The 20833-nt window shown below is 36.5% G+C and overlaps 1 protein-coding gene across 1 annotated transcript in view; it reads left to right on the forward strand.

Moving 5' to 3' along the window:
* The window catches only part of LOC137734256 (uncharacterized), a 90943-nt gene extending 75380 nt beyond the window's left edge, over window positions 1-15563 (forward strand). The window contains exons 4-5 of the mRNA XM_068473552.1: window positions 15232-15321; window positions 15414-15563. Coding sequence (XP_068329653.1) covers window positions 15232-15321; window positions 15414-15563 — 240 coding nt within the window. The remainder of the gene's footprint in view (window positions 1-15231; window positions 15322-15413) is intronic.
* The last annotated feature ends 5270 nt before the right edge of the window (window positions 15564-20833 follow it).

A 20833-nucleotide genomic window follows, 5' to 3' on the forward strand; every position in this document is an offset into this window, starting at 1 on the left:
TTGAGCCAATGGGTCGAGCTTGATGATTTTTCATCAAAAACTGGTTCTGCTTTTCAACGATAAGTAAAATAGAGATCGAATCTAAAAATTTGGTGAACTTCTTTATCCTATATTATCGTTGTAGGACAATATTGGTGCCATTGAATGTCGAATAGGTCTTCTCCAAGAGATCCTATTCAATCAAGTCCTCGTTATAGAACTTGAATAGTGATTAAATTCTACAAATTTCAAAGTTGTATTCATTCACAGACTTAAAGTCTTGGAAGCATAAGTGCTGCCAGTCGTTTCTTGCTTCAAGCAAGTAGATTTGCAGTGCATCATAAATGTGTCTTCAGATGAAGATCATGGCAATAGCTTTGTTAGTTTCATCAACAGGGATGCCCGTAGCCTTTTTGATGGTGGCTCGAAGACTTTTAGCGGTGAGATAGTGCTTCATGTCCTAAACCCACTTCAGGTAGTTTCTTCCAGATACTTCTAGAGCAATGAAATCGAGCTTGTTCAAGTTCGACATGTCGCTGAAACGGAGGGAGTAAGAACATGGTTAGTCATATGGAAAGACATAGATATACAGTTTTTAACAATCGTGTTCTATAGACATGTATAGGTTTAATTTAAACATGAAAGCTTCGGGTTTCATGGTGTGAGATTTGACTGAAAACTTCAGGTTTCAAAGGCACTAATTTAAGGTTTGATTTAGGATGAACTTTCGGTTCATAAAAGGGGTACCTGCAAGAGCACATAATACATATACAACTGAGTGTAGTGAATTTGGGGTTTGCTTTAGAAATCCAAGTGTGAGTGCTTCGAGACTACAAAAGAGAGTCAACGGTTCAAAGAAAAGAAATAATTTATTGAATCGTTAATGCCAAAAAGTGGCCTTCAGGACAATAATTTTGGATGTTTTGTCAGATTAATGGACTGCTGGTTACTTTAATTAATTCAATAGATCGTAACCATTCAGGTTTTATCATGGAAGCAAAATAATGATATTCGGGTCATATTAGTTTCGATTGGTTTCGGGCCAAGCGATAATGAAATTATCTTGTAGTACGACTTCAACCAAAAATGCCCAAAGATATTTGGGTATGGTTAAAAAACTGAAAAAACAACAGCCCAATATGTGTGGGCTAGCTGTGTGAGTCATAGCCCTGCAGCAAGCTGCAGGCCTTGCGCCACGGGTCACGGCTGCAAGCCAGTGGGCAATGGGATGGGTAGGCTGGAGGCACGGGAAGCCGAGCTTGTGTTGGCTTCTTTAATGGGCCGAGGCAGGGCTGGCCAGTAGCATGAAAAGCTACTAAAGGCGAGCGAGGGCGCGAGACTGGCCCAGCAAACATCAGGATTGAGGCTGGTGGGCCGTGGCTGAAAACTAACCCAGCAATGCTGCAGGGGCAGGGGCAGCAAGCCCAACTAAAACTAAAACCCAGGCCAGAGGCCTAGTCATTTTCACGCGCAGCAAACCTAAAGGCTGCTGCCTTGGGTCCAGACGTCGTACGATGTTGTCCGGGGGCGTTGCTCGACGTGGCTTGGTTACAGGCCTGTTAGCATCGCTCGGCGCGATGCCGCAGAGCCGCAGAGCCGCAAATTCCAGAAAATTGTTTTTTGTTTTTTCAAAATTTTCTTCAAATCCTAATTACTTCTAATTGCTTTCGATTATTTGACTCACAAATTCCACATAACATAATTATAATTGTGCAATGCATGAACATGTGTGTGTGTGTGTGTGTGTATTTGACAAATATATAGACATATACAACTGAGCCTATGAATTTGTAGAAGAACATATATTAATGTAGGGTGTTCATCCATCATGGGGAATGTTTTCATGCTTCATAGTCGTTTCAAATATCTTAATTTATATTAAAAGAACCTGATTGGCAGAAAACAACTAAGCCTTTGAATTTGTAGAAGAACTTCACGAACCTTTAGTTCTTAGCTTCTAGTAAAAGCGTGCTGATAACGTGTTATAGACCTAATTTACTAAACAATATAATGGACAGAGAGAGGGGATGCAGCAGCAATAGAGAGAAAGAGAGAGATATGTAATTGTGAGGTGTGTGTTATGCCACCTTATTGTGCCTTTGTTTATAGTAGTAGGAAAAGTAAATTCCTTACCCCCAATAGAATTACAACTCTAATAAGATAATATTTAATCTAAGAAATATGGTTACAACTCATCTTCTTCATCATGAACAATTTATTTAAATGTATATTATATATTGTATATTTTAAAAGTGGGTTGTGAAGCCAACTTGCGGACATACTGACGTTAGATTTGAGCCAAATAATGTTGCTTTTAGACTAATCAACAATCCTCTAATTCAACGTTTTCAGAGAATTCAATTTTGATGCAAGTTTTTGCATTAGTGATTGCAATGATTCATATTGGAAAATTGTGAGTGCCTTGGATTCAATTTTATGTTGATCAAGCTGGATCTCAATTTTGCAAGTCATCGCAACTACTGTGTTGGATAAATATTAACAATCAAAGATAAATTTATATATGCTAATAAATAATAAATGCGAATTGATAATTTAACAGAATATGAACAAAAACGAAATAATATTCAAACAGACAAACTGAAGATCGAGGCTTGCGTGCTACAATGTCCTTAGAACAGAAATTTCGTCCCTACTCAGTGATTGTAGTTTTATGGACGTCTACCTCACCAGGATTGAACGATCTAAGTCAAGATTCTAGCACTGGAAAGCTAGACTTCTGGCAAATTTTTTTGTGGTTCTCTTAGTAAGAAGGTTTGGGATTGTAGAAGAAGAATTTGATTTTTCTATGTTCTAAGTGCTATGTAGATGGATGTATATATAATAGATTTATGCATGTTTGCAACATGTATGAGAATGGGATGCGTCTGTTGGAAGACATCTTCTTAGAGGGGTTCTTTGCTCTCTGGTTGTGTTCTTTCATCGCTTCAGACTTCATCTGAAAAGATAAGTCTTTTGATAAGAAAACATTAATTAATTAAATTCAAAATTAATTAAAAAATAATTAACTAAAGAATTTAATTATTAGAGCCCGAGCCCCAAGGTCCACGATCCATCTTTTGATAATTAATTATATACTAATTATATATTAATTATCAATTAATTAGCGCACCCCAAAGCTCAAACCTAAAGTTGAGCTCAATTTTATTCTCTATGGTCTATCACTCCAATCACTTTCTAAAAAGGACAAAATCTTATAAAGTGAGGGAACCTTTTAGTAGTGACCAATTTGAGACAATGAAATATCTACTCAAAATTTTCAATATGCTGTTTTACTACTAATGCTTTTCTGCATCGTCTGCTATCTATAAAATATAATTGAAAATCTTACATGGATAAATTAGTCGTTTCATTTTAAGGTACATAAGTCGTTCAATATTAAAATTTACATGGAGTGTATTTAACAATATAGACAGTGATACCAAAAAAATACTAAATAAAATTAATTTTTCATGTAAAACAGATTATATATGCCAAAAAGTGGGAAAAGACTAAATCAAATAATGAGCTAATAATACGTGATACGAAATGACACGTGTTGATCTAATGATGAACTAATTATTTCCTTATATTGCATGTAGTTTTTACTAGTAAAAGAGAGAGAGAACTAAAATATATGAAAATTCTTAAGGAGCTTTTGGTGCGTTCGAAGTAACACGTGGTACGTGATGTCACATGATGAGCTAATGATAATTATTTTCTTACATTGCATGTAGGTTTTTACGGGAGAGAATCCTCTTCAGACCTAAACTATCCGAATCTTCCGGATCCTCCTCCTTCTTTCTTATCCACAATTTTGCTTCTGCTGCTGCTGCTTCTTCTTCAATTCTTATCCTTCAATAATCATTCTCCTTCACTCCTGGGTCTTTTTCTTCGCATTTTTTTGGGTATGTTTATAGGAAACTTCTACATGGCCAGTTTTATATAGAATCGCAATCGTTGATAGTTCCGGGGAAGTCACAATGCTGACTCCGAGAAGCACGATGCAGATTTCAAGGAAGCCACGATGCCAACGCAACCTTTAAAGAAGAAGGATATCAAGGATCCTGAGAGTTTGAGTCCGAAGAGGATCCTTTCCCATTTTTTACTAGTTAAAGAGAGAGAACTAGGGGTGGGCAAACGGATAGAGGAACTGCTGGTAGGGGCGGGTAGTGTAGGTTCGGGGCGGGTCCTTTTTTTTTGGGGAACAAACGGGGCGGGCCGGGCCAGGTCATGGTTATTTATGGGGCGGGCCGGTTCCTAAACCTTAAAAAACAGGACCCTGGACTGGCCCTTTTCTAATTATAATCAACGGTCAAGATTGAATGATAACCTATCATTCAATCTGAACCGTCAATTTGTAACCTAGGTTTCCAAATCAGTTTTGGACTTCAGTGTTCAGTCTCGATCTCTCCAACACTCCAACCCTCTCAGCTTTCTCGAATTTGCGGGCACCGCTCCTCCGTCCACCTTCTCCAACACAACTCCAGCCAGCCACAAGCAAGCCACACACATAGACAAGCACACGCACCCTGCTACTCACTCTCTCACTCCCACGCCCCACCTCTCCACTGTCACTCCTTCGAGCCTCGACTCCCTCGACAGCTACTGTCTAGTAGTGTTTACCATCGACGTCGAATTCGCCACCAAGACTTTCTGGGGTGGGAAAGTCGAACCTGCTTTCCAGGTTCACCAGGAACAAGTTTAATTTGGAGTCCAAGTCTACCATTGGCGTCGCCGTCGAGTTCGCCACCAAGACTTTGACAGTTGATTGCAAGCTCATCAAGGCTCAAATTTGGGACACTACTGGCCAAGAAAGGTGATATTTTTTTCTCCTATTTCTTTTTTCCTCTCAGTATTCTCTATATTTTTAGTTTTTCTGATTTGGGTTTGATTATCTAGCTGATTACTTGGAAATATTTGATATATATAATATATTGGTTTGATTTTTGATTGAATGGTATGCTTAATAGTTAGTTTGAGTTTTGGTTTGAGTTTCGATTAGTTTGAGTTTTGGTTTGAGTTCTGTGATCAGACAAACAATCTAGTTTGATTAGGTATGTATAAAATAAAACTATAGTTCATTGTTTGTCCATATAGTTGGAAACTTGGAATATGGTAGAGATCTTCAGATGAATGAATCTGTGCAGTTTTGAATATATATATATATATATATATGTGCAGTTTTGAATATATATATGTCCAGATCACGTTTAGCAGTAGGATTTGTCGAATATTTGGCATTATTGTTGTTATTATGATTCAATGGCTCTTTTTACATTTGACTTGTCCATGCGGTGTCTTATATTTTTTTTGTTGCAGACGTCGTGATCATAACGGGGAGTCATTTTATGGACTGGAAATTCTGGATGAAAGGGTGAATATTTGCTAGTTCTATTTCAATTTTTGTGAACCGTATAAGCAATTCTTCTTAGCACAATGGATTTGAATTTGAATCATTCATCATTTTGTTGACTTTTTTGGGTAAGTGATTCAAGATGGAAGCACAAGCGTTGGGAAAATGGGAATTGTTAGACCATAAAATCTGATTGCGATGTAATGTTGTTATTTTTAGATGTTGGACAATGTAATGTTGTTATTTTGGATGCATTGTTAATCTATGAATTTGGAGTCTTGGACAATGTGTTGTTATTTTGGACGATGTCATGTAATATTGTTATTTTGGACTCTCGGAATTTGGATATGTTGTTATTTTGGACGTTGGTAGTGCCGTGGCAGAATCATACAATCTGTGCAATTGCTGGCTGCAATTTGTTCTGTGCAATTGCTGCAATGATGCAATCTGTGCAATTGACGCACTCTGCAATTTATTTATTTTTTAATTTTTAACCCAAAAAAAAAAAAAGAAAAAAAAAAGGGGAATCGTGGACCCGGCCCAGATTGGCCCGTTTCAAATGGGTCGGATTCGGTTCAATTCCTGTAATGAAATATAATGTACCCGGACTGGCCCTACCCGTTTCGTTTAAGCTCCGGTTCCTTCAAAATTAGGCCCGGGCCGGGCCCAGCCCTAGAGAGAACCAAAATATCTGAAAATTTGTAAGGAGCTTTTGGTGGGTTCAAAGTAATACGTGGTATGTGATAGTGATACGTGGTTCGTGAAAGGGATTTGCTTCGGGTTTTGTTGGGTTCGAGCTAAGTTGGATAGAAAAGTTCTATGAAGGTCGCCACAACCTCTGGTCCTGTGCGATATGCTTTGGCACTGGCAGCAGCAAAAGTTGAACAATCAGCGTACGAATGTTTCCGCGTTGTATGTTTCCGCGACTAAGGAGGATGTAGTCAAATTAAGATTTGATGGGATTTTAATAAATTTTAAAATCAGGATATAGTCAATTAAAATTTTGAAAGAGAATTTTAAAGGAGTTTGAAATCATGGTGTAATCAAATTAGGATTTAAGAGGATATTAAAAAATACAATTAAATCTATGGATAGTCAATTACAACGTTTTTAAAAAAAAGTCTACCAAATCTAAGTGTAGTGAGAATATCAAAGATTTGCTAAGATTTTAATGAATGGAGGATTTTGATGTATTTGAAAGTGGATTGTATAAATACCAATGCCATCAAGAATCCAACCCTCCCCTCTCAGATTTCTTTTCACATTCATCACACTTCCTCTCTCAGTTAGAAGAAGAACAGTCTTCCTCAATCCCTTGAGGTATTGCTTTTCTCTTCTGTGTAGTTGTACTCAGTCTTCAAACCTAGTGCCAAAACCTCCAGGGCTGATAAACCCAAGCTTTGAGGAAACCTATATCTGTTGTTTGGCAGTGCCGACAGCAAGCCAAGGAATTAATGGAGTGCCTTCATCCATTGTATGCCCCAATTTCTCGATTATTATAATTCCCCCCACCCCACCCCATATTCATTTTTCACAAAAGAGCAGAGAAATTATATATAAATTTCTAATATTTCACAATTCGTTTTTGAACAATTTATATATAAAATTTTGGTTCTTTGAGTCAGCGCTTATATTGTTGGTTTTGCTTGGTTTTTGGTGAAGTAATTAGCAAAACCCAGTTGCCACAAGCTGGATTTATCGACAAAAATTCGGGTTTAGGAACACAGATCTTTGCATATTTAAGGAAATGTAAGGAAGCTGGAAGCTTTTCTGCAAAAACTCATTTGTTAATTTGGTGGCTTTTCCAATAACTAACCGGTGGAATTTGGAGTTTTGCTTGGCTGCTAAGGTGAATTTGGCTGTTTTGGAAATTACCCTTTTTCCTGTTACAAAATTGGATTCTTATCTCTTTCATTTCGATTTGTACAGCTAATAGATAATTTTGATTTGGTATTGTGATTTGGTAATTTTGATTTGTATAGAGCAGCGAATTATAGTGAAAATAAGACAAATTAACCCCAAATAATGCATCACTTGAACCCCAAATAAAGAAAAAGGCTATGCAAATGTATGCAAATTGCTCCAAGTTCATGTAACAAAATGTGTAAAGACCTGTACAATAGGACATGTTTTAGAAAACTAGTCTCCAACTATCATCTGACAGCCAGGATTATTACTATGGACATGTGGAGAGACAAACAAGGTGACTGCAACAACAGTTGGCAAGAGTTTCATGTACAAACATTGTAGGTTAATCTTTTGAAATTCTAAGAAATCCTAAACAAACCCATGAAAATCCACATAAATCTATTAAAATCCATATAGAATTGTAAAATCTATTAAAATCCTTTGAAATCTGTTACTTAAAAAAAACTTTTAAAATCCTCTGAAATCCAAATTGGCTACACCCCCCTAAGAATGACGGCATTCTACAACCCAACGAGTAGCTGCCATGTAGTTACTTGGTATTCGTGTTGTGTCGTTTTCGTGACATATTTGATATTGTAATGGCTCATGTCGTGTAACACATGTTAAAGTAAACGGGTCATATGACCTAATCCGAAATTAGCCCGTTAATATTATCATGTAATATGATCCGATCCGTTACCAGTTAAGAAAAATATATTTTAAATCAAAATAAAAATGAAAAACATAATTTGACTCCAAAAATATTGAAAACATAATACTAAATTAGTATATGTATACCACATTGTAACAAATCTTATTCAAAACATAAAAACAACAATTTTCTTTTAAGTATTACATACCCCAAAATAAGAGTCTAATGAAAAAAAAGAAAACATTAGTACATTATTACAAAATACCAAATGCTTAAAGATATGCAAAATGAAAGGAGTTGCATTTCAAGGTTGAGGAAACCTTGCACGTTTTTTACAATAAAACCCTTCAATTTTCATCAATCACTAAGGGAAATGGTATTGGTTTATTTCGAACTCCCTTAAGAATACTATTCATAAGAGTTTGTACGATGATGTACCCATCCTCAAAGCGAAGAGGATGCCATAACAAGCATTTACATATTTTTTTTTCACATTTTTCACACTTGTAAATTAATTATTATGTGTTTGGTTTTTTTAAATTATTTGATATTTTTATTTTTAATGTGTTTTGTAATTTTTTTAATCTCACTCTTTGCCTATAAACTATTGTATACTACAAAAATAAATAATTAAATAAATTAAATTCAAAATTTTAAATTTATATAGAATAATAATACAATAATACATATTTTAATATACAATATATACATATACGTTATGGCTATTGTATTTTATAGTAAGTTTTGTTTAATAGTTTTAAAAAATTAAAATGATCAAAATAACTTTTTTTCTTAATGTGTCGACATGGGTTACCAACATGTCACTCTCTTGTAAACCTGTTAAAGACTCGTTATCAACAGGTTCTTATCGTGTGCCCAGATAACGATCCAATTAGTTATCATGTTGACCCAAAATCTATTATTTGTTATTTTCGTGTCGTGTTAACGGGTCGCGTAAGAAATTGTTAATTAGGTTTAATATAGTAGTATTTATAGAGAAACTTGCTAGAGCAGGTTATGTAGTATCCCACATCGGCCACATGAGGGCTGACCTTGGGCCTTATATATCCATTCGCAACCTTGTTGGTCACCAAGACGCGTTTTGTGGCGACGGCGCTGGCTTCGGCTGGAGGTACCGGTTCCACAGGAACAAAGCCGTGCGGTAGCCCTGCCTTCGGGCCAGGGAATGCCAAAGCGGACAATATCTTGGTAACGGCGGGTTGGGATGTGACAATTTGGTATCAGAGCCGGACTCGTGCTGGTTCGGTGTGTGACGTTGTCGTTGGCTACGGCCGACGGGGACGTCGGCTCCCTAAGGGGGGTGGATTGTAGTATCCCACATCGGCCACACGAGGGCTGACCTTGGGCCTTATATATCCATTCGCAACCTTGTTGGTCACCAAGACGCGTTTTGTGGCGACGGCGCTGGCTTCGGCTGGAGGTACCGGTTCCACAGGAACAAAGCCGTGCGGTAGCCCTGCCTTCGGGCCAGGGAATGCCAAAGCGGACAATATCTTGGTAACGGCGGGTTGGGATGTGACAATTTAGCTGACACACCCCGACCGAGATCAGGGCGTGCTGGCCGTCACACGAAGGTGACGTAACCATGTGCGCGTGCGGAAGCTAATGAGAAGGTAATATAAAAGTACGAATAATTAAAAACCTAATAGCATACAAGTACTAGTGTATGTGAGACACAATTCAGAGCAAGTCTACAACAGTCCAAAAGGAAAAGATACGACATAATTACACCCGAAGGTGACCCTACAATGGTGAGTGTCTGTCAGAAATGCCGGGACGCCCTCTGGGATAAACCACCGAACTTGCTAGACCACTAGAACCTGGAGGGGCGCAAAAACAAAAGCGTGAGTGGGCAAAAACAAAGTTCTTTGAAAACTCTTTAGCAAAATACATTCTAACCCCTCGCCGTAAAACCTGTATTCTTCCCAGAAAATGAACATATATACGTATGTATAGATATGTCAATCATGCTCCACATATGCCATTCATGCTCACAATATGCCATTCATGCTTGAGAATATGCCACAACAGAATCTCATAATCAAATATAAATGCTCAAGCGTAATTCACATTGAATATATATAATATGGCAGCCGGGAGTCACCTAACGTGACCTGTACGGCTGAATCTAGAGCTCCACTCTCAACTCAATAACTGAATCTGCACACGAGTCGGAACCACCTAACGTGGTCTGTACGACAAGCTGGGTGTATTATATATATGTATGCTCTAGTGCTACGATCACGTGAAGCTGTGCGATAATCGCGGGTCACCTACAAGTCGGAACCACCTAATGTGGTCTGTACGACAGGCTTGCACCTATCTTGGATCCAAGGCGAGCATGCGGTGCTGGTGAACATACACGTGAAGGCTGTACCCTGGCCCTGGGCGGGAGCACTAACACCGGGGGTGCAGATTATGAGCTCTCTAAACCTCTCAAACTACCATTGCATAATAAACAGGAATGCATAACCACATGAATACCGCTTACCTGGCATTTACCTGTGCGTCCACAGCACCAAATACGCATTTATATATATATGTATGCCACTACTAATACATGCGATGATGCGTAAACCATATTCAAATGATGCATGGCATAATACATATAACCTTTTCTATTTAATTTCTGGGAATTAATATGTATATAGGTATATATGGAAAACAAAAGCCCACTCACTGATAATTAGAAGGGTCGTAGCCCCCCTGCCTCGAGTGTGTACGCTCGTCCTCGGAAAATGAATCACCTATACGCGACAAAGTTACGAAAACATTAATTTAAAAGCACCTAAGCAACTTCTTGTAATAACTTCTCATACATTGCTCAAATTGGACAATTGAATATACCAACGTGACCTACACAACCTCAGGATCACGCCCATATTTTTAGAAAAAATTTTGGACCACGCACGCGCCCCCACGCGCCGGCCAAGGCACGGACCTACGCGCCCCCCACGCGCGGCCACGTGCCAGGCACACTAACGGTGTCAACAGACGCCGTCAGGAATATTCCGTTAACTGACGGAATATTCCGTCAAATCTAACCGGATTCCGTCACTGCCGTTAGGAATATTCCGTTAGACTTAACGGAATATTCCCCTTTCTTCTCCGGCGAACCTCCGGCGCCGGCGACGGCGCCGGAAAACTGGGTAATTTTCAAACTAAGTTTTCTCCTTCGTTTTTCAACCATTTTTCACGTTCTTTATACCAAAATGAAGCTTAGGACTAGTAGAATCACGTTAGACTAGTTTTAAGGCCTAAAAATTGCTAGATCATACCTGTCCACGACTTCAAAGTTCGGCCAACTTCGAACCTAGCCTTCCCAACGTCCAAATTCACCCAACGAACTACTCCGAGGCTCCTTGGGACCTCACAAACACCTCTACAAGCTTAGAAATTCCAAAAACACACTAGTTTAGGTTTGCATGAACAATGCAATAATTCGGCCATTGTTGAAACGACGTGAAAACGTTCGAATTCTTACCTGGAATTGGTATGGTTGTGCTCCTCACAACCTCACGAGCACGAGGGTGGTCTTGGTTTCTTAATTGGTGCAGGTTTGATATGTTTGTATGTGTGTCCGTGTGTAGAAGGAGAAGAAGAAGAGAGGAACTCGGGGGAGAGAGAGAGAAAGAGAAAGAGAAAGACAGAGTGAGGGAATGAGGGAGGGAATCCCGGGAGAGTGAGGGTGATGTGTGAGTGTGTGTGGTCCTACAACACCACACTACACAAAACTAATCTGATAAAAACGAATTAGGGGGTAAAATCGTAATTTCCCATGTACGTTAAAATGAAATTTGGGACGGGATGTTACAGGTTAAATATTCTCTCTGAATTCTGAAACACTAAATACAGTTAATATAGAGCTACTAGACAGGAGGATGACAATTTATAATGTCATGTATTTCTCCAACAATCAGCAGCAGCTGTTCGTGCATGTTAACGTTGCAGCACCACAGATTAACCGCCGTAACGGACGCCGCAACAACATTCTTGCGTTTGCCATTCTGACAATCCTGACGTTGCTCCAAATGAGATATCCGCAACAAGATCTGTTCCAAACATACCCCACACTCACAATGATTACCATGTCGAGCGTTCTTGCGTATTGCATTGCATTTACCTTACTCGAGCTGCTGCTACTAGTACTAGTACATATCATTTTACAATTCGTTGGTGCCACACAGCCATGATGGCGTTTGGTTCGGTCTCAGTTGCTTCATTTTTGTGGCTTATGCTTTTCCCCACTCTGCTTCCTGGCGACCTGTCATTTACCTGATTTTGTGCTTGTTTTTTCAAGTGGTTCTGCATTTTTTTTCGGAAAGCGGTGCTGCCGATGGGTAACCTACTCTTTGAACTAGGCCGAGGTCTAAGGACAAGTCGACTTTTGCCCCTCAACACAATAGATTTTTCTGTAAGTTTAGAACGTTTAACAACTTATGTTGTTTTGACATGGAAGTGTTTGATATTATATTTAGAATTGGCATGATGCATAATTCTTATTATGTTTTTGTTTTTATTATTATTTTTTTTTATGAAGTAGGATTTTGATAAAAATTACAATGGTCTAAGTTCAATTGAAAAAAGTGAATTGCAGAAGTATTTCGAGGATGAAAGAATAGATAGAAAAGTAGAAATATTTTCTTTCTTGGTGGCAAATTGAGCATTTTTATTATCCGATACTTTCTCAGTTAGCATGAGATGTGTTAACAATTCTCATTTAAACTGTTGCGTCATAATCTGCATTTAGTATTTGGAGGTAGACTGTAGACTACTAGCTAGATCAGTATCGTAGTGCACATGAGATTGGTTCTTTGGAAAATGAGGTAATATATTTTTATATGGCATAGTACTATTGTTTTATTTCTTTTTATAATTATTTTTGGTAAACTTCTCATAATTTGAATGGTTTATAGTGTTCATTTTTTCTATACTTGGTTTTAGTGGAAAAAAGTTCTAATGTGGAAAGCCTTACCGAAAATATCATTAATATAATCAAGCCAATGTTCTAATACCATTTCTTTATGATGATCGTTGTAAAATTGAAGGATTTTGTAAGAAGAACGACATGCAAGTTTTATGGCAAGGTTTTAACCTATGAGAAAAACTTCACAACCTTGAAAAGAAAAACTATCCTTGCAAATTTGATGCTTTTTTATTAAGCTCTTATTTTGGAGTATGTAGTACTTAATCACAAATGTTTTTTTAGATTTTAAAATAATTTTTATTTGATAGTGTGGTATGTGCAAATTAAAAAAATAATAATAATAAAAAAAATATTCTTAATGGATCGGATCATTTTATCTAACAGCTAAAATGACCTAACCTGTTAAGAATTCATTAAGATAATAGGTGTAACACGACCTGACCCGACCTATTAAAATAAGGGATGTTTTGATATAAACGCCTCGTTTTTAAATGTCATAGACTAAACATCTATTCCTTTTGCAAATTTGATTAAACATTTTCCCTACAATTTTAGTACTTTAATTTTATTTCATTAGAAGTCTATTCACGTTAGCATTCCCTTTTTGCCTCCTATTTTTATGCATCTCTTATTATGATGATTTAAGATTTTTTTTTTTTTTATTAAAATATTTATTTTAGTAAATTAAATAGAATGTAACAAAACTCGTTGTTCGGTACGTTTAGTTATAATGGTACATTTAGTTACTTAGTAAATTTAAATTTTTGGTCCATTTGGCTAGTAAATTTAAATTTTTGGTCCATTTGGCTTCTTGATACATTTGAATTTTTGGTACATTTAGTTTTTGGTACATTTGAATTTTTGGTACGTTTGTTTCAAAACATAAGTTTTATTACTTTTGTCCTAATAATGAGGAATTACTTTAATTAATTTTTTTTTTTATAGAAAGAGTCGTTAACAATGTAAAAGTTTAAATTACTTTAATTAATTTTTTTTATATAGAAAGAGTCATTAATCAACGGATAATAGCCTTTTTGTTAATTCAAAATTATATGATTTATCGTTATTATTTAGCATTATCTACAATAATAAGGATTTATCTCCGATCAACTAAAAGTTGTTCCAGAGACTTATCTACAAAAAAAAAAGGACTATCTAGAGCATTATGTATGAATCAAACATATTTTTAAACATTCCAAAAAGATGAATATTCATTTTAATATAGTTTATAATTGGGTATGTTTTAATTTGGGGTGGGTATGTTTTCGTTTGACGTTGGTACGTTTTCATTTAATGTTGGTACGTTACCATTTGGTGTGGGTATACATTTAGATTTGAAAAGTTTAAATTTTCAGACTTAAATATAGTTGAAATTATTTAAAATATATAGCAGATATTTAAATGTAAATTAATTTCAATTAATCTGAAGTAGTTCAAGCCTGAGTAACTTAATCAAATGTTTCAAAAACTTAATCAAAAACTCAAAAAGCATAAATGTTTAGTCTACAAAAGTCTAAAATGAGGTGATCACAACCTCAAGTCCAATGTGAAAGGAGGTGCATAAAAAGTGGAGCACCTTTCTATGCACCTTTACAAGTAGTTTATATAGAGGTACTCTGGATATCAGGGTTTTCATAAATATTCTCTCAGAATTCCGAGACAATCTATACAATCTATACAAGTAGTTTTTATAGACAATCTATATAATTAGTTTCTATTTGCTTGGAGGTTGCCAATACTTAGGAGGATGCCAATTGTTAATGTCTGGTATTTCTCCAACAATCATTTGTTCGTTTATGTTAACGTTGCAGCCCCACAGGCTAACCTCCGTCACGCACACCGCAACAATATTCTAGCTTTTCTCATTCCGACAATACTGACGTTGGTCCAAATGAGATACCCTCAACAGAATCTGTTCCAAACAAACCCCACACTCACGATGATTTCCATGTGGAGCGTTCTTGAGTATTGCTTTGCATATTCCTTACTGGATCTGCTACTACTATTTACGAGCAGGGACACCGCTACTTGTAGTACTAGCACATACGATATTGCAATTCGTTTGTGCCGCACGACCATGATGGTGTTTGGCTAGTCAGTTGCTTCACTTTTATGGCTTCTGCTTTTCCACAACCCCCGTTAATGGGGACCTGTGATGTATATGATTTTGTGCTTGGCATTTCTTGTGGTGGTGCATTTGGCCCGGAAAGCAGTGCTGCCGATGCGTAACCTACTCTCTGAGCAAGGCCGGCGTTGAAGGGGTCGAAGTACAAGTCTCTTGCCCCTTACCACAATGGATTTGTCTTTTGGATTAGACCTGACATTCGTGTCGTATTTTCTGTGTTCGTATTGTTTTCATGTCATACCCAATATCTTAATGAAATTATCCAGGAGCACATCACAAGGGTATTGTTGGAACGTCTGATTGTTAACCGGCCTCATCCATGGGGTCTTCTGATTACCTTCATTGAGCTTATCAAGGTAACTTCCCGTCCTTCCAAAATGAAAAATCGAAAGAAACCCAAACTTTGCAATCTGAAGACATTCTAAATCGCTATTTGAATTTTTTTCAGAATCCGAGATACCAGTTCTGGAACCGAGCTTTCATCAGATGTGCGCCGGAGATTGAAAAACTATTTGAATATGTCTCAAGGTCTTGCGGCGGACCAAAACCAGTGGACCAAAGTATGGTCTCAGGTTGGGTTTCGGACAGTGCCCAATAATTATTTGCATGGCCAAAAGACATGATTTGTAATTTTTGTTAACACTAATCAGCAGCAAGTTGCATCTCGATCCAGTGTTTTAGGTGTTCCAACTTCAATCCCCATGTAATTTGTATGTATTTATCTTGTACTTTAGATGTTTTGTAATTAAATGTTTACCTAAATTGTAAATTCTTCAATGCACTTATTTCACTCTCTTTTCTCCAACTTGCCTCTTTCTTTCATTAATTGACAAAAAAAAAAAAAAAAACAAAAAAACAAAAAAAAAAAAACAACAACAAGAACAAAGCTTTTTCCTACTAAATGGCGTCGGTTAACAAAATAAAAATAAAAATCAGCACTTAAAGTGACTTTCAGAGCAACGCTGGATTTATTTTACACCAAATAACGTCCATGGCAAAACACAATCTTAATTCAAAAGACTTGTACTTCTGAAGGGGCAAGAGACTTGTACATTTGATCATCCAAAATAGACCTAGCCGTTTCTGACACTATACGATGACATGACACGAAAATAACGAGTTTTGAGTCAACACGATAACTAATCGGATCATTATCGGGTGACCCGTTAAGAACCCATTAATAACGAGTATACACGCGGGTAACATATGGGTAACTCGTTTTGACCCGTTAAGAAAAAAATTATTTTGATAATTTTAAAGTTTAACTACTAAAATTTTTATTATAAAATACAATAGCCATATTAATATATACAATATATTCTATATTAAATATATAGTTTTGTATTATTATTCTATATAAGTTAAAATAAAATAAAAAAAGTTTTAGTCATTATTTATTTTTATTATGAGAGTTCCTTATTATCATTACTAGGATAAATTTTACTTAACATGTTGTTGTCCAAAATTAAAATAAACTAGTATAGTATTTGTATAGGTAATAACTAAGAAGACATACATACAAGTATGAAAAATGTGAAAGAATATATAAACACTCGTGATTCATTATTATTCCTCCACGAGTAGATAATGGTTACACTTACATTATTGTTTAGATTTTTAAAATCCTGTAAACCCTCATGACTAATGTTTTTTATTTGAGGGAAAAATTAATAGAATTAATAATAATTATTGTAGAAGTGCAAAAAATGTAAAAAAAAAATAAAAAATATGTAATCACTCATAGTGACAAGCTTTACAGCTTTCATGAAGGGGTCAACTTCAAAATCCAACACTATAATCCATAAACCTTAAATTTAAATTTAACCGTCAATTGTCATTTATGTTTTATTCTTCTTACTGAATTTCATTTAATTTTTTTTTTTTTTTTTTGAAAATATGATCATCTGGCGGATGTAAGAAGATGAATGGTTTAGATCTTTGATATCACGTTTCGATATTTACTGTTAACTGAAATATGAGTCGATGTCCTATAGTTTGTAGAAACTTTATAAACATCAAGCAATATTTTTACTAACCGTAAAACTCTGAATATAATATCAATGACCCAAACCGTTCATCTTCCTGCATCCTCTAATAGATCATGTTTTCAAAAAGGAAAATCTGAAAAAACAAAATTTGATGAAAACAATGAAACGTAAATGTAAACAACAATCATCGGTTAAATTTTGATCTATGATTTATATGATTATAGTGGCGAATTTCAAAGTTAAGCTCTTCATGAAAGTTGTAAAGCTTGTCATTACGAGCGTTATATATTTTTTTCTATATTTTTTACACTTCTACATTAATTAAAAAACTATTAAAGACTTTACTCAAATAACAGCCGTAAGATAAATAAGAGTAAATCTGTACCGTTGGATTCTATTTCATTTATATTATTAGAACTTTTTTGGATGAAAAAAATCCCTTCTCTGTTCCAATATTTTCCAATTTTACCATTTGATCAATTTAGGTAAGCGAAAATATAAAGAAAAATGCGTTTTTATGTTTTGGATGTGACAATATGATACGTATATACTTATTTAGTATTATGTTTTTCATTTGATTATTTATTGGTTTAAAATATATTTTTCTTAACGGGTAATGGGTCAGGTCGATTTTGAGTCTAATCATTTTACCCGTTTATTTTAACGGGTGTTACACGACCACCGAATAGACAGTCAATGGAACAGTTTGGGTAGATTGTGCGTGAGGGGTTCTATCCTGAAGCTGCTGGATAGCCTGTAAAATCAACCCAAAATATAAGCACCCGACTGTCTGTGCTACTCAAGTCAAGACCATCTCTTGATACAGATATAGTCATGAAGGTCATTAGATTTCGTATTCATAAAATTATACCCCCGGTGCATCCTTACTCCCTCTTAGTGAAGCACAACACCAATAGAACTAGAACGTGGCAATCAAGAAATCTTGAAAACAGTGAATTTTTATAGCGAACATTTTGGGAAAGTAATGGATTACATGTAAGTTTCAATACTAAATTACAAGGACTGATGTTAAACAAAAAGCATTATACCAGTTGGATCTCGTAGCGCATCCAGCATAAGAACAAGTACCTGCATCCCAACATAAAGCACAAGGGAGTTGATCAGGGGTACATTGTAACGAGTACCAGCTAAGGCAGCTTCGCTTGGTAAAAGGAGCAACTTTTGCTTCAGTTCAGTCAGAAATGACGGACCCTGTTGCCTTGTCTGTAAAGTATTTTGAAACAATGTTTAAGCATGATAAAATATTATAACAAGAAAACCACGATGGGAACCAAATGTGTAATTTATAAAAATTATATGTTCAGAAAATAGAAAGTCCAAGCGAAATAGTAAAAGATTATTTAATGTCAAAACATGAGGATGATATTTCCCATTTGAATGCAGCTTGAAGGGATTACAACACAAAAAGTAAAATGATAATCACAAAGGAACTCCGGGAAATCATGAAGTAGCACTAGCAGCACCCTAAGTGTGCCTTTATACTGAAATGAACTTACGTGGATAAAAATACCAGAAAACTTGGTGAGACAGATAGCAAATAAAGAAGTACTGCTGCAAACAACCAAATCCAGAAGAGAAAAGAGGCAGACCGGAACTCCAAGTTCAGCATTCCTCAAAAATGGCGGCTCCATGAATTGAAACAAATGTACCAGCAAACGTTGGACATAGGGCCAACCCTTCTGACCATTTCCAGCAAGCATTTTTGGCATAAAACTCCTACACTCACCAACTCAAGCCATGCAAAGCTGATAAAGAAATTTCTCAGAATCGGAATGCACAGTTCCAAGGAATATTAAGATCAAAGTCTATTCTTACACATATCCTCATATCTAACTTATGTACACCGAGACTCAACTAAAATGTTTACAAACAAGAATGTGAATACAGAAGCAATAGAGGAAAGAACAGAGAGAATAGAAAAAGCGATAAGCAAGAGGGAAAATTGAGGGAGAAAGAGTAAGCCCTAGTTTAGTACTGAGGTGATTTTGAAAACAAATGGCTATCAAAAAAAAGCTGGGAGCTTTTTTATGTTTGGTAAGCATTCAGCTTTAGCATTTTTTCACAGTTTTGGGTGAAAAAAAGCTAAAAACACAAAGCTGCAAAAGCCAGCTTTGAAAAACCAGCTTTTTTTTTACATCTGTTTTACATAAAAATTTATCAAACACTATAATATTGCTTTTTTTTTTTTTTTTTTTTTTTTTTTCCAAAAGCACTTTTACAAAAAAGTTTACCAAACACTCTACTGCTTATTCTCATAGCGCAGCAGAAGCAATTTTTTTTTCAAAGCACAGCAATACCAATCCAGCCCAAGTAGCAAAAGTTTGCTATTTCATAATATGGATCAAGAAGACTAGTTACAAGGGACAGTCCAAAATTAACCCAAAGCCAATTCCCAATAAAAAATAGTAACAGCTTAGAAGTTCATAATCATAGAACCAAACAAGCATTAAACAAAATTCCAAAAGTGTCATCCAGTCAAAATTATTAACAGGTTAGAAGTTCATAATCACAGAACAAAAAGAACATATAATATACCACTACAACCATACAAGCTACAATATCCTTATCATAAGAATTCGTTTCCTTTCCTACCAATGACGGAATAGTAATAAGTATGACTATGACGCTAACCTGAATGTAGGAACCTTAAGGGGCACATTTGCAAATGTTGTCAATATCTGCAACATAGATAACCAACATTAGTGAAAGAGGCAAAAATGATGAAATGGGCCTAACTGCCTGTATTCTACACTTCTAAAGCTTTATACAATCTAGACGCTTCTCCACAAGTGATGAAATGGGCGTTGGAACTTGGCCAATATGGCCTAGTTTACCAACCTTATACGATAATAAAGGCCCAAGCATTGGCAAATTTCATAGCAGAGTTCACTCCTAACTTGAATGATGCAGGAGGTCAGCCTGTCAATGTCCTGGAGATAGAAAAGCACACAGAGGTGCACCAGTCTGATCTATAGGAGATTTTTGGCATTTACATGTCAATGATTCATCAAACTACCAAGGATCAGGAGCAGGTCTAGTCCTCATCACCCTGGGCAGTTCATTGCTCGAGCAAGCAATCACTTTAGGCTTCAAGGTGTTAAACGGCAAAGCAGAGTACGAAGCCTTACTAGTAAACCACTGATTGGCAAAAGACTTAGTGGTGAAGAATGTTCTGATTCTCAACTAATCACCAATCAAACTTCAGAGAAGTACGCGGAAAAACACCCAAGGATGGCATGGTACCTAGAGAAGGTACAAGAATAGCTCACGATGTTTCAGACCTACACTCTCACTTAGGTTCCATGAGCAGAAAATGCCTACGTAGACACGCTAGCAGGCCTAAGTTATACCCTCGACCATCAACTCAAATGCCCTATCCTAATCGAGTACTTGGAGAAGCCGAGCATAGACGTAGAATCGGTAATAGAGGTCAACGCAACCTTGAGTTGGCGAGATTTCATCATCGATTTCTAAGTCAACGAAACACTATCTGTAAACATATTGTAGTAAAAAAAAGCTCTAAATGAAGGCAACACACTACTGCATATGGAATGGCAAGCTCGTTTATAGATCCTTTTCAGAACCACATCTTCACTACGGGGTGCCTCCCAACGACCTGAAAGTTCTTATCTCAATCCACGAAGAAGTTTGTGGAAATCACTTTAGAGGCTGCTCCTTGGCACAAAAAGCTTTCAACGCAAGTTACTGGCCTATTATCCATCAAGATGCCAAGGAATTTGTACAAAGGTGCGATAGCTAGCAGCGTTTCAAGTCAGTGCCTGCACTACTTGCCAGTGAGGTCTATCCGCAGACAGGCTCATGACCATTCATGTAGTGGGCAATCGACCTGGTGGGACCA

This window comes from Pyrus communis, chromosome 5 (assembly GCF_963583255.1).
Source record: "Pyrus communis chromosome 5, drPyrComm1.1, whole genome shotgun sequence".
NCBI classification, from domain to species: domain Eukaryota; kingdom Viridiplantae; phylum Streptophyta; class Magnoliopsida; order Rosales; family Rosaceae; genus Pyrus; species Pyrus communis.